The sequence below is a fragment of the Nannobrachium achirus genome (assembly GCF_963921795.1).
Source record: "Nannobrachium achirus genome assembly, chromosome: 3".
Lineage (NCBI taxonomy): Eukaryota > Metazoa > Chordata > Actinopteri > Myctophiformes > Myctophidae > Nannobrachium > Nannobrachium achirus.
The window spans coordinates 16098954-16113573 of record NC_137812.1 but is presented as its reverse complement, the minus strand read 5'-3'; the positions used below and the strand labels follow the sequence as shown (position 1 = coordinate 16113573).

At 43.7% G+C, this 14620-nt stretch overlaps 1 protein-coding gene across 1 annotated transcript; it reads left to right on the top strand.

Moving 5' to 3' along the window:
- Nucleotides 1–2588: 2588 nt before the first annotated feature.
- On the top strand, nucleotides 2589–7530 carry cmah (cytidine monophospho-N-acetylneuraminic acid hydroxylase; the record flags this gene model as incomplete). The annotated part of the gene is made up of 3 exons (XM_080722360.1): nucleotides 2589–3789; nucleotides 6281–6645; nucleotides 7321–7530. The coding sequence occupies 3 exons, from the start codon at nucleotides 2589–2591 to the stop codon at nucleotides 7528–7530; spliced, it is 1776 nt and encodes a 591-aa protein (XP_080578486.1).
- Nucleotides 7531–14620: the final 7090 nt, after the last annotated feature.

Genomic DNA, 14620 nt, shown 5'->3' with positions numbered 1-14620 from the left:
GGCTGAAGTGGGTTGGAGTAAATACAGTAGGATCAGATTAACTGCAAACAATAGCAGATATACAAGCTCACAGCGCGGCACCGAATACAGACTTTTTCCCTGAACTGCAGTGTACAAATGTCGAAGGAGCATGGTGTGGTTTTAAAACCAAATTGACCGATGCTCTAGACAACGTGCCCCCCTTGCAAACCACCAGGGTTAAAGCCCGCCAAGAGCCATGGTATAACTCAGATATTATCGAATCAGCTAAACTCAGAGACAAAAAGTACGATGAAAAACGTAAGTGCTGCAAAAAGCTTAGAAAAAAATTCAACCCTGACCTCAAAATCTAAATCAAACATCTTACTGCTCAGTGCAAGAAACTCAGAAACCAGACAATCGCCCTAATTAGATCCGCCAAAAAAGACTACATCGACGTCAAAATTGACGAATACAAAAACAAACCACGAGACCTATGGAAGTTGCTTAACAACCAATTAGGCTTAAAACCTAAAACCATATGCCACAGCATAAACATCAAAACGGACGCCGCTCTCATTTCTGACAAATGTGAAGTGGCTACCCATCTTAACAAAACCTTTACCACCATGGCCCATTCACTGGTTGAAAGACTGGTCGCCCCATCTGGGCGGTATGGTGTAAAATTTGTTAAGAAATTCTACAATAAACTGGGCGTCAGAAAAGACAGTTTTAAACTTGCCACAGTGACAACTGTTTTTTAAACACTGAAGTGTTTAAAAAACTGAACGCCCTACCTCAACACAAGGCCACTGGCCTTGATAAAATTCCAGCTAGATTTCTCAGAGATTCAGCCGCCACCATTGCTCCAATCATTACCCACATAATTAACCTTTCCATCGAACAGGGTCATGTCCCACAGGACTTCAAACTAGCAAAAGTAACCCCCCTGCATAAAAAAGGTAGCAAACTAGACCCTGGAAACTACCGTCCCGTTTCCATTCTTAGCTCCATATCCAAAGTCATCGAGAAAATAGTCTACGAACAGATTGCAAGATATCTCGATGAGAATAATCTGATTTACGAGTTCCAATCTGGATTCAGAAAATCTCATTCCACCGACACATGCCTTCTCTATTTGACCGACCAAATCAAACGCGAAGCGGATGACGGCAAATATAGCGGCATGGTCATGATGGACCTCCAGAAGGCATTTGACACCGTAAATCATTCTATTCTGATTGAGAAACTAAAAGCCATCGGTCTTGACAGCGCAGCAGTGAGTTGGATGCAATCTTACCTGGTGGGGAGGGAACAGGTGGTGGAGATTAACGGTACCCTGTCCCCCCCCCCTCCCAGTAAGCTGTGGTGTTCCTCAAGGTAGCATACTGGGACCTCTGTTGTTCCTAATATACGTGAACGACATGGCATCTGCTTGCGACTGCAACCTGTTCCTGTTCGCGGATGACTCGGCTCTCCTAGTCTCGGGCAAGGACCACTTGCAGGTTGAAAAGACACTTAACTCTGAACTAAGTAAGATCTGCACATGGCTTAACGACAACAAATTATCAATTCACCTGGGAAAAACGGAGTCCATCCTCTTTGGATCAAATCATAACCTCAAAAAAGTCGATAACTTCTCAATCAAAGTGGGTGACAAGGTCATAACACGAACAAACGAAATCTCTTACTTAGGATGCATCCTTGAAGCTAATCTTTCCAGTGAAAAGATGACTTCTAAAGTAATAAATAAAATCAACCAACAAACTCGTTTCCTACAGAGGATCGCCCGATGGTCAATTTCAACACACTGAAGACCATAGCTGGAGCAATAATCCAGCCCCTCTTTGACTACGGAGTCCACGTATGGTATCGTGACGCCCCACAAGCCCTGAAAACTAAACTCCAAACAGCCCAAAATAAACTAATTAGGGTCCTGCTTAACCTTCCCTATCAGACTCACCTCACCGCTACTCACCAGTTAAGAGTGGGGTGGCTCAGAGTAGATGACAGAGTACAGCAACTTGCAATGGGCCTGGTGTACAAGATACACTACACCACTATGATACCCAAGTACCTATCAAAATACTTTATAAACATTAAGGATGTCCATAATTACAACACCAGAGGCAGCGCCACAGATCACTTTCAACCCAGAGTCAAAACCAACAAAGGGTCAAACTCTTTTTTCTGCTATACCACCAAAATGTGGAAAGCCTTACCGAAGGCCATAAAGGAGTGTGGATCACTAGCATCCTTTAAAATTGCCCTGAAAAACCACTTACAGGCAGCAGCCGTTCGCAACTGGTAAAAAATGAACCTAGCCCAACCCTACCCTCCCCTGCCCCTTCTTTGTATATACTGTTTGTTTTAGACTTACTGTCTTCTTTTTTGTTTTTCTTTACATATCTACTGCATAGTACTGTGTTCTATTTGTCTGTCATTCAATGTTATATGAGATACTTCAATGGTTTCCAGTGGAAATAAGCTTAGTCTTTTCATGGATCTCCTTTTAGTAGACCTTGTACCAGTGAACTGTACCGTCATGAAACTGTACCTTTTCCTATGTAAAGTCTCCCATCATTTCACTACTCCCCGAACGTACAGTAGGCCTACTGACTGCTGAAAAAATGTCTGGCCAGGAAGCCAAGCCGCTGCTGACTCTGGATCCCGAGGCCGTCCGCTCGCTCAAAGACGGAATCAATTTCAGGAAGAACCAAGAAGACGGTAAATGTTACATCGTCTACAAGAAGGGGGACAAAGTCCTAAAGGCGTGCAAGAACCAGTGCAAACACCAAGGTGGGCTGTTCATACGGGACATAGAGGAATGCGTCGTTAAATGCACCAAACACGGCTGGAAGCTGGACATGTCGACCATGCGATACGTCAACCCTCCAGACAGTTTTGTACAAGACGAGCTCCAAATCGAAACGTTGAACGACGGCGGGCTCCGGCTATTGGAGCTGAGTCCCCCGGACCCCTGGCTGGCGGATCCTCGCGGCACCGCCGCCGCGGAACTGCAGCCGGGGGAAGTGACCGTCACCTACCTGACCCACGCGTGCATGGAGCTGCGGCTCGGAGGGAGGACGATGGTGTTCGATCCCTGGCTCAAGGGTCCCGCCTTCGCCAGGGGCTGGTGGCTCCTCCACGAGCCGCCCGTGGACTCCTTGGACAGGCTGTGCCGGGCAGACCTGGTCTACGTCAGCCACATGCACTCTGACCACCTCAGCTACCCCACGCTGAGGGTCCTGGCGGAGAGGAGGCCCCACGTGCCCATTTATGTGGGCGACACGTCCAGGCCGGTCTTTTGGTACTTGGAGCAGAGCCGGGTGAAGCTGACAAACATCAACGTGGTTCCTTTCGGAATCTGGCAAAACGTCGACGAGCACCTGAGGTTCATGATCCTGATGGACGGCGTCCATCCGGAAATGGACACCTGCATCGTGGTCGACTACAAAGGTCACGTGATGGTGAACACGGTGGACTGCACCCGGCCCAACGGCGGGAGGCTGCCGCGCAACGCGGACCTGATGATGGGCGACTTTGCCGGGGGGGCCTCCGGGTTCCCCATGACCTTTCACGGGGGGAAATACACCGAGGAGTGGAAGGCAGAGTTCATACGGAACGAGCGGAAAAAGCTCCTGGTCTACAAGTCCGGGCTGATGAAGTCCTTGCAGCCTAAGATCTACTGCCCGATGGCAGGCTACTTTGTGGAGGCGCATCCGTCGGACGGCTACATCAAGGACACCAATGTCAAAAACACAGCGGAAGAGCTCAACGCTCGCATCAACAGGGATTCACCTGGCATCAGGACGTGGACGCCCAGGCCAGGTAACACAAACTCATAAGACAGATATGGGTAAATTCTCCTTCTACAACACTGTCACCCAAGCGTGGAGTTCCTTGACTACTTCCCTTAAAACGTGTAGCTCCCTGGCTTCCTTCAAGACTGCCCTGAAAAGCGTGCATCAAAACAACATCCCGCTTCCAGCAGTGGAAGCTTGTGATTGGCTGAACCAGAGGTAGGGAGCGCTCCGTTGCGTTCGCCTGGACCGCACGGAGGTGCCGAGAGCTCACTCGTTCATAGGTTATAGGTAATATAATAGGCCTACATGCGATGTTTGATAACATATAACACAAGAAATAATCATAACACATTATAAACATTCTATATTTATAAGGTCAAGTATTCTACTTAATAATTGGGACTTACAAGAACTATTATCATAGTTATAATAGACCTACATTTACAGTAGGCTAGTTTAGGCATTTTGGTTTGATAAGGTTGTGGGCAGAACAATTTGTCCTTGTTATTTGACAATTTTTACTTTCATTATAATTAAAGACACTTCATAGTGAATTAGTGATTATAATAAATAGCTATATGTCATGATTGTTGTTATCAGATTGTGATTATAATATAACGCCGGCGCGCCTCCGTCATCTCCACCGAAAACAAGCGCTCCGCCATTGTTCCATTGCTTGAACCGGGATGTTGTTTTGATACAAGTCCCTGAAAACTCACCTTTCAGGAGGCCAGAGGCGGAGGTAGTTATCTCTTCTCCCACAGACAGGCGAGAAGTGAGCACCCCCAGATCTCAAAGTGCTACATTCAAAAGGTCAAAGAAACAAAGCTAAACAAATTGAAACGGACTAAAGAAACCTGTATAAGGTAACAGAACAGTGAACAGTTTCACACCTTGTTTAATACAAATAAGAAAAGCATTAAAAGCACATAGTGATAGTATTACACAACTCAGAAAGAGTTAAAATGTAAGGCGTTCAAACAGTCTCTCTAGGCTTTGGAGGGGGAGACACGCACTAGGCGCCGCACACAGGCGCCGCACATGCGGCATGCGTAAGGGGTGGAGGGGGAGGATGCAAACACACACACACACACACACACACACACACACACACACACACACACACACACACACACACACACACACACACACACACACACACACACGATCTGCATGTGCAGTGCACGTGTGCGTGAGGAGGGCAGGGGGGGGGGATGCACACGCACACACACACACACACACACACACACACACACACACACGATCTGTATGCGTGGTGCGCATAGGGAGGGCAAGGGGGGGGATGCACACACACACATACACACGCAATCTGCATGTGTGGTGCGTGTGTGCGTGGGGAGGGCAGGGGGTGGGGGGGGGGCACACGCACACACATACACAGGTGCTGCATGCGTGTGCGTGTGTGTACTTGTTGTGATCAGACACAATGCAATCTCACTTATACAGTTCATTCTAACCCTTGCTTTATTCCTGTGACCTCGTGTGATCTCTGTGGCCGCTGTCTGAGACATCTACTGTCTGGTGTGGCATGGTTCAGGCGGTGTTTCTCAATACGTTTCCATATGTTTTTCTAACATTTCTCAGAAAGACTGTTGCTTGTTGAGTGAGATGACTGTACAAGTAGGATCTATAGTTACGTGCAGAATGCAAGCATCTAACTTCCTGCCATTCTTCAGTTAGGACCCGCAACCCAGATAATGTTTCCTGCACGGTGGTCGCACGCCGTTCCATCTCCTATTCAACTTGCCTTGTATAGGAGAGGTTGCGGCTCCTAACTGAAGGATGGCAGGAAGTTAGATGCTTGCATTCTGCACGTAACTATAGATCCTACTTGTACAGTCATCTCACTCAACAAGCAACAGTCTTTCTGAGAAATGTTAGAAAAACATATGGAAACGTATTGAGAAACACCGCCTGAACCATGCCACACCAGACAGTAGATGTCTCAGACAGCAGCCACAGAGATCACACGAGGTCACAGGAACAAAGCAAGGGTTAGAATGAACTGTCTATGTGGCATTGCATTGTGTCTGACTCTGATCAAAACAGCACTGTACTACATTCCTTCAGTGTATTGACTCTACTTGTTCTGTTCTCCACTTTTGTCTAATAATTAGGGCTGGGACTTTAACTGATTAATTGCGATGAATTAATTACAGATTCTTTTTTTTAAATCACACGTAGTTTTTGCACCACAGAACCTTCAGTTTCGGGCATCATACAGTAAGTAGTAATGCACCAACCAAGAAAAGACAACGAGTAGCCGATCAGAGCGCTTTGCTTGGCCCAGTGGATGCGAAATTTAGATTTAAAAAAACTCACTCGTTGATTCACTCATACAACAATGTGTTTTACTTGAAAAAGAAAATGCTTCTCGGGTCAAATATTAATATGCGATTAAAATGCGATTAATTAATTACAAAGCCTGTAATTAATTCGATTAAGTTTTTTAATCGCATCCCAGCCCAACTAATAATACTACTCAATAAATCAAGGTGCTGCGTTGGACCTGGCCCTCGCGTTGAAAGACCCAGACCAGAGACTGAGTGGGTCCATCACCAACCCACCCGACGGCACCAAGATCTACAAGGACAGCTGGGACTTCGACTCGTACCTGGGCGAGCTGAACAGCGCCGTGGGCTGTGAGATCTTCAGACGTCCCGGTTGGATCCAGTTCTACTACGACTGGGCCGGTTTCAGAGACTACAACCTGGTCGTCCGGTTGATCGAGACGGACGACGACTTTGAGCCCGCGCTCGGCGGCCACGACTACACGGTGGACTTCCTGGATCTGTCCTTCCCCGCCGGGAGGCCCGGCAGGAAGCACGCCTACCTGGAGATCCGGAACAGGATCGGAGTGGTGAGACTATAGGCCTGCAACTAACCATTATTTTCAAAATCGATTTAACAGACGATTATTTAAACAATTAATCGATTAATCGGACTATGGCACTTATTTTATTTAGCTATTACCTTATGAATTATATTTGAGGTTCTTTTAGACACCGTTCTAACTAACAAAAAATGAAAGATGAATAATTCATTCAAAAATACATAATTTATTACATTTTGCTCAGCTGCCGATTAGGTTGCTAATAAAAGACAAATAAACTAAAGAAATCTGACTGCATACATTTTAGTCAGGCTAATGGGTAACACTATCTTTTCAAATAGGTCATTTAAAAATAAATATTGAAGTCATATTTTTTGTTCTTGAAACTATATTCCTGCACGTGGTATTAATAAAAACTTTAGCTATTAGTTGCAGATTTGATAACGATTAGTAAATTAGTTGGTAACTAATTTAATAATCGGTTCGATTACGATGAATCGATTAATTGTTCCACCCAGGGGTGTCGCACCAACTTCTGCCCTGGGTACAAGGATTCACAACGCATTATTACACATTATTTTGTGCTTTAACTATTGAAAAATAGCAGATATATACAAGCTCACAGCGCGGCACCGAGTGCCGCGCTGCGAGCTTGTAGATCTGCTATTTATTTTAAAATCGTGGTGGTGGTTGCACCCCTAGGTGAGACACGTGGTGCTGAAGGGCCTCCTGTGGGACGACCTCTACATCGGCTTCCAGAACCGCATCAGCAGAGAGCCGGACGTCTACCACCACAGGTTCTGGAACCACTTCCAGACCCAGCTGCCCGTCACCGGGCCCGACTGGACACGCTTCCTCCAGCAGACACCAGAACCACGGGAGGAGGAGGAGAGCTACTGTGTGCTGGCGTGATTATGGTCTTACTTACTTATACTTACTTTTTTAATCATTATATATGTATTGGGTGATGGGTTAGGGTTAGGGACAGCATTTTCTTAGTAGTTCAAGTTTCAGACACAAACGTCCAAATAAACTAACAAAAAAACAAGGAGGGACAAGGGATTAGCCCAGGGCTCTCCCCGACTCCCTCCCCAGTCAGAGTTCAGAGTTATAATGAATGTAGAATAATGTGCAGGATGTAATTTGTTGTAATAGTTAGGGAAAATTTGCAGAATACCGGTCAAATCTGGGAATAAATTCCTTACCAAACAATTTCTTCACCAATGTGTTTGTAAAGGTGTCTAACATATCTAACAAAGATTGAAATTCAACATCCCTAGCAAAATATTTGACAGCTAGGGTAATTCTGGGTCTCATTCACTGTACTATAAGAGAAAAAAATCACTCCCAAAAATATGCTTTAAGTGGGATGTGAGAGGTCTAACTAGGTGTTTTTAATTATTCTGAATCCATTGCAAGCATTTGTTTTGCACGAAAAACATTACTTGGGCCAAAAATGGACCCCATACACCTTGTGAAAAGTGATGACTCATCACTAAGGGTCGTTTCATACCGTTATAAGGAGCCTAACTAATTTCGGTTCGGGAGGACGCCCCGACCCGAAATTATTTAGGTTCGGGGGGAGTTCATCCATACTTTCTTAACGGCTAGTGCCCAAGTCGCTTGTAAATATTGGAGGTCCGTGACATGACGACGTTTGTGGCCGATGAATGAGCGTTGCAGGGCGGATATACATATCTGACTTGCCCTCGCGCTGCACACTGAATGACTGGAGGTCCAGTGAGTAGCAGCTCCAGCAGGCAGCAGCACCAGCGGGGTCTCTTCTCTCTCTCTCATTCACACTCACAAACGCTCGGCTCGAGCTCTGTCAAAAACATTTAATCTACAAGCTCACATTATAGACGTGCCGCCTCCCTTGCTGCATGCATGTCATCACGCAGTCACACAACTCGTCGTGGAAAAAAAACATATCAACACGGAACACTAGCAATTAGCAAAGTTGTGTTTAAGGTCTTCTTTTCTCTTTAAAACGGTCGGCGACGCGTTAGCAGCGATACACGCAGCAAAGGCGCGTGTGTGTGTGTGTGTGTGTGTGTGTGTGTGTGTGTGTGTCGCGCGCGCGCCTCCCAGTCCACCACTCTTCGTCTCCAGTATCCGCTCTCTGATGCCCAATACACGGCCACACAAGCATTAAGTCGGCGTGTCTCCCACACAAACGACGGCTGTTTCCTTGGATTCACAGCCGAGAATATGAACGTGAAGCCGGGATGAATGAATGAGAAGACACCGCTGAGTACCGAAATTAAGTCGGGAGGTCACAACATTTAGTCAGCACCGTAGAGCCGAATTTAGTCGGTTGACGCCCCCCCGAACCGGGGGATGCAAACCATATTTGGGTTCGCCTACTGCCGAACCGAAATTAGTTAGGCTCCTTATAACGGTATGGATCGACCCTAAACCATCGTTTTTTTGCGTCTGATTTTGGCCCAATGAATGTTTTTCGTGCAAAACAAATGCTTGAAATGGATTCAGAATAATTAAAAACACATAGTTAGACCCCTAACATGCTACTTAAAGCATATTCTTGGGAGTGATTTTTTCCACTTATAGTACAGTGTATAGTAAGTGAATGAGACCCAGAATTACCCTAGCTGTCAAATATTTTGCTAGGGATGTTGAATTTCAATCTTTGTTAGATATGTTAGGCCTACTAGACACCTTTACAAACACATTGGTGAAGAAATTGTTTGGTAAGGAATTTATTCCCAGGGTTTTAATAAAAGACCCTGACTATAAATTAAGTGACTTCATTTAACTGACCACGTTTAAAAAAATATATTAGATTTTAAAATGAAAATCCTCTCTCTCTCTGCCAGTGCCAGTGATCACCCTCCCCTGCATGTGCCAATGTTGGCACCTGTGCCTAAGGTTGCTCACTTGACAACATTTTCTTAGTACAGTAGTTCAAGTTTCACAAACACAAAGGGGACGAGGGATTATAGCCTCTCACTACATTCAGTGCTGTTGTGATTCCATCCACCCAAGGTTTTATTTGTATTTCTTCTCCTTCATCCTAAAACATTTGGCACACACACACACACACACACACACACACACACACACACACACACACACACACACACACACACACACACACACACACACACACACACACACACACACACACACACACGTCAACTGCCTACAGCAGCTCCACTCGATATTCTCCCAAGTCTTTTACATTCTCACAATGCCAGAAGGCATGCATGATAGAGTCCTTTTGTGTGCAACATTTTAAACATCTGTCAGATGTTGTGGAATCAAATTAGTCAAAAAGTACCCACCCACCACCAAATGGCACCTCAGGTCAACTGACCTGGGATTATTAGAGGTTCCGACCGCGAACCTAAGGCGCGAGTTGACCGCGCCTTTTCTGTCGCTGCTCCCGCGTTGTGGAACAGCTTTCCACACTCTGTTAGAGCAGGATGTAATTTGTTGTAAATTAAGTGACTTCATTTAACTGACCAGGTTTAAAAAAAATATTAGATTTTAAAATAAAAATCCCCTCTCTCTGCCAGTGCCAGTGATCACCCTCCCCTGCATGTGCCAATGTTGCTCACTTGACAACATTTTCTTACAGTACAGTAGTTCAAGTTTCACAAACACAAAGGCGACAAGGGATTATAGCCTCTCACTACATTCAGTGCTGTTGTGATTCCACCCACCCAAGGTTTTATTTGTATTTCTTCTCCTTCATCCTAAAACATTTGTGCTTCAGACAATCATGCCCCCCCCACCACACACCCACACACACACACACACCCACACACACACACACACACACACACACACACACACACACACACACACACACACACACACACACACACACGTCAACTGCCTACAGCAGCTCCACAGTTAACGTTATTACTGTCCTCTGCCATTGTTCTCTCAATACTTAGATAACGTTTCATTAATGATTTACAATCCTGAAGGGAGGGTGCTTCCTTGTTTCCAGTTTTGCAGTAACAGTTTCTTATACTAAAGATGAGAAAATAATTTGCCCTGCCAGTTGGCTGTCTAATTTCCTCTACATTATGAAAGCGTCAAACTATAGGTGTAAAACACCACTGCATTTAGAAGTAAAAAAATAACTCAATATTCTCCCAAGTCTTTCTTGCTTTCTTACAGTGCCAGAAGGCATGCATGATGGAGTCCTTTTGTGTGCAACATTTTAAACATCTGTCAGATGTTGTGGAATCAAATTAGTTAATCTTATCTCTAGTGTAATACATCCTCGTCATTAGTTTATTTCATTAGTGGTCATATTATTATGTGCGTTGTAAACCTCCCTTCCTTTTGTGTTTAGCATCATCTGTACCAAGATCATTATTCCATTTATTAAATATATTTTAAAGCAGCTCATTGTTGCCAAGGGTGTTATAGTGCATACAGCACCTATAAGAGGTATCTTTAACCATTTTTTAACCATATCTATTCTAGATGTATTTATTTTTACACACCATTATGATTAAGGCCTAGAATTATTGAATGCTTTAACTCGGTGCCGCGCTGTGAGCTTGTAGATCTGCTATTTTTGAAAAAAGTTGTGAAAATGTGTACAAATCTTTTGGGGACCCCCCCACCCTGACGAGCACTAAGAGTTGAGGCATTACATTTTGTATATCACGGTTCTATTGTGATAATAGCCGGTCTACATGCTCACAAAGCCTTGCGTTGCGAGCATTGCGAGGCGTGAGTGTTGCGAGGCGTTGTGAGCATGTAGACTGGCTTCACAATTTGGACAATGTTTAATTTGTCATTTTAGAGGTATTAAAAAGTCCTTAAATTGTCACTTTAGAAATGTGCAGATACACAGTTTCCCCAATAGGCGGCCTGCGGGCCATTTGCGGCCCGCGGGGGGCTACTGTCTGGCCCCCACCAACCCCAGTAATAATGGTGGTATAAGAGCAGCAACAACACTAGTATATCGTCGTTGTCGGGTGGAAACCTCGCATCAACAAATTTGTATGTTCTTTCGCAAAGTAAAGCCCTGCTTCATCATACAAGGCCGTCGCACAAAAGTAGTGAAAACAGCAGATCTACAAGCACACAACGCCTCGCGATGCTAGGCGTTGTGTGCTTGTAGATCGTCTGTTTTCACTAGTTTAAATCTTTTTTAAAATGATAAATGCAAAACAAACGGTTTTGGACATACACGATTTTCACCCGACAACGACAATATCTGAACTGTCGCTGGATTAGTGGGAACGCCACCGTCGTCCCCTGCAATGTTGTGGCCTCGGCTTGGTACCCTAGACATAATTCGGCCCTTGGGGAAAACTAATTGGGGAACCCTGCTCTATACACTTAAACTTTATGTTGGTTTGTTTACTGTTGAGAGAGAAAACAATGTTGCACATTAAGTTAATCATTTGGGGACCCCCCTGGGGGTCCTGACCCACAGGTTGAGAACCACTGCACTAGGACAGCCAGAGTGTACAAATTGCATCAAATGGACCCATGGGTCCATTTGACCATCTTTACACTCTCAGAGTTACAGACCTGCTCATTTAGGGCCAACTCTTTATGCCATGTCCCATTTTTACACTGGCATCAGGACGTGGACGCCCAGGCCAGGTAACACAAACCCATGACGTCGTTGTCGGGTGAAAACCTTGTATGTCCAAATGTCGTTTTGTATTTATCTTTGTGTGTTTGTCTACTAATTTTGTATAGCTCTGTTTGGTGGAAACCTTGTACTGTATGTGTCCAAAAATGAAAACTTTCAGGAAATGGCGCAAATATTTTTGGAAATTATGAAAATAGCAGATCTACAAGCTCAGACATGTTGTGAGCTTGTAGGTTAGCTGTTTTCATGACTCTCTTGTGTGATGAAGAAGGGACTAAAAAACATAACATGTTGAAACATGGAGAAATTAGGTTTCTGCCCCACCACGACTTTACCATTGTTACCATTTCACCATGATATTGTAATACTTATTACAGGCCCTGAATAACTACGTGACCTATACCTGTGAGTGCTGTTTGTGCCTCTTAACTCTTGTTTGGAGTCTTTGATTGATTGATTGATTGAACAATTTGCAAAAGAACAGTGGTACAAGTTATGCAATATTGATTAAAGCAGTGCTTGTCAACTTTTTGGTTTAGTTGTAATTGAGACATTTTTAATATATTTCAAGTTCAAATCAGCCCTGCCAATATATATATATATTTCAAGTTCAAATCAGCTCTGCCGATGTATATATATATATATATATATATATATATATATATATATATATATTTTTTTTTTTTTTTCTCTCTCTCTCTCTTTATATATAAAGAAAATTTCTCTCTCTCTCTCTCTCTATATATATATATATAGAAAATCCCATTCGTATACTAGATCAGTAATGTTTGAACATAAACATGTAGAATGGCATTTCTAAGTAGGATGTACACGCACGCACGCACGCACACACACACTGTTGAAGGGAGGGTGCTTCCTTGTTTCCAGTTTTGCAGTAACAGTTTCTTATATACTAAAGATGAGAAAATAATTTGCCCTGCCAGTTGGCTGTCTAATTTCCTCTACATTATGAAAGCGACAAACTATACAGTAGGTGTATCCAAGATAGCGCCGTCCATGGCAGCTGTGGTGACTACGTGTTGCGTTCTGTCGGTGTTTTTGTGTTTGTTTGTTTTTGTTTGTTATATGTGAAAAAAATTGATTTGAATGCAAAAATGTAGTATGCCAAAGCAAATTCCTATGTGTATTACACAATGGTTAATAAAGAAATCTGAATCTGAATCTGAGGTGTAAAACACCACTGCATTTAGAAGTAAAAAAATAACTCAATATTCTCCCAAGTCTTTCTTGCTTTCTTACAGTGCCAGAAGGCATGCATGATGGAGTCCTTTTGTGTGCAACATTTTAAACATCTGTCAGATGTTGTGGAATCAAATTAGTTCATCTTATCTCTAGTGTAATACATTCTCGTCATTAGTTTATTTCATTAGTGGTCATATTATGTGCGTTGTAAACCTCCCTTCCTTTTGTGTTTAGCATCATCTGTACCAAGATCATTATTCCATTTATTAAATATATTTTAAAGCAGCTCAGTGTTGCCAAGGGTGTTATAGTGCATACAGCACCTATAAGAGGTATCTTATCCATTTTTTAACCATATCTATTCTAGATGTATTTATTTTTACACACCATTATGATTAATGTCTCAGGATCCAGGTTTTCTTAATAGTCTTGTTTGACACCACTATGACATTATGGAACGTTAGGAGTCCACTAGGACAGTGGTTCTCAACCTTTTCAGGCCACGGCCCCCAAAATAATCATATTTTAACTGGGGACCCGGCAGGTAACTAAATCTCTTGGGCAGGTGAAGTTTTCTTTCAGGTTGCCCGACCGGGCAAGTGCTCATTTGAAATGGAGCACAACAACTGTCTGTCTACTCTATAAACACAACACCAGCTATCTGTCTAAACACCTGAACGTGGACAGAGCTGTCTTCTGGTCTGTGGAATGTAAAATAAGAACACTGTTTACCAATGTGCCGTTTTCACTGTTACTACACTTAAAAATATAAAATAACAAGTATGAACCCATACCCAAGATATGTGTTAAATTGAACAGTAATTCAAATTTTACCTATAATTTCATAACGGACGAGTTTGGGCAAGTGGGCATGACCTTTGGGCAAGTAGAACATGGCCTGTACTTGCCCGACGGGCAAGTGCCAATGAGACCTTAAGTGTCACCCCTGTGTTGTATCCTGGAAAGAAAAAAAAAATCACACCCGTGTGAACTGAGCGGTGGTGTGTGTGTGTGTGAGTTAGGGGTGTAACGATACATTTTAATAGCGATTCGATACATATCACGATACATGGTTGACGATACGATACATGGACGATATTGGTTCATTCATGGCGATACGATACGATTCCATTCAATGATTTAAAATCGATATAGTAACTATTTAGCAAAGACATTAAATCTGTGTGAAAGGTGTGGATAGTGCAG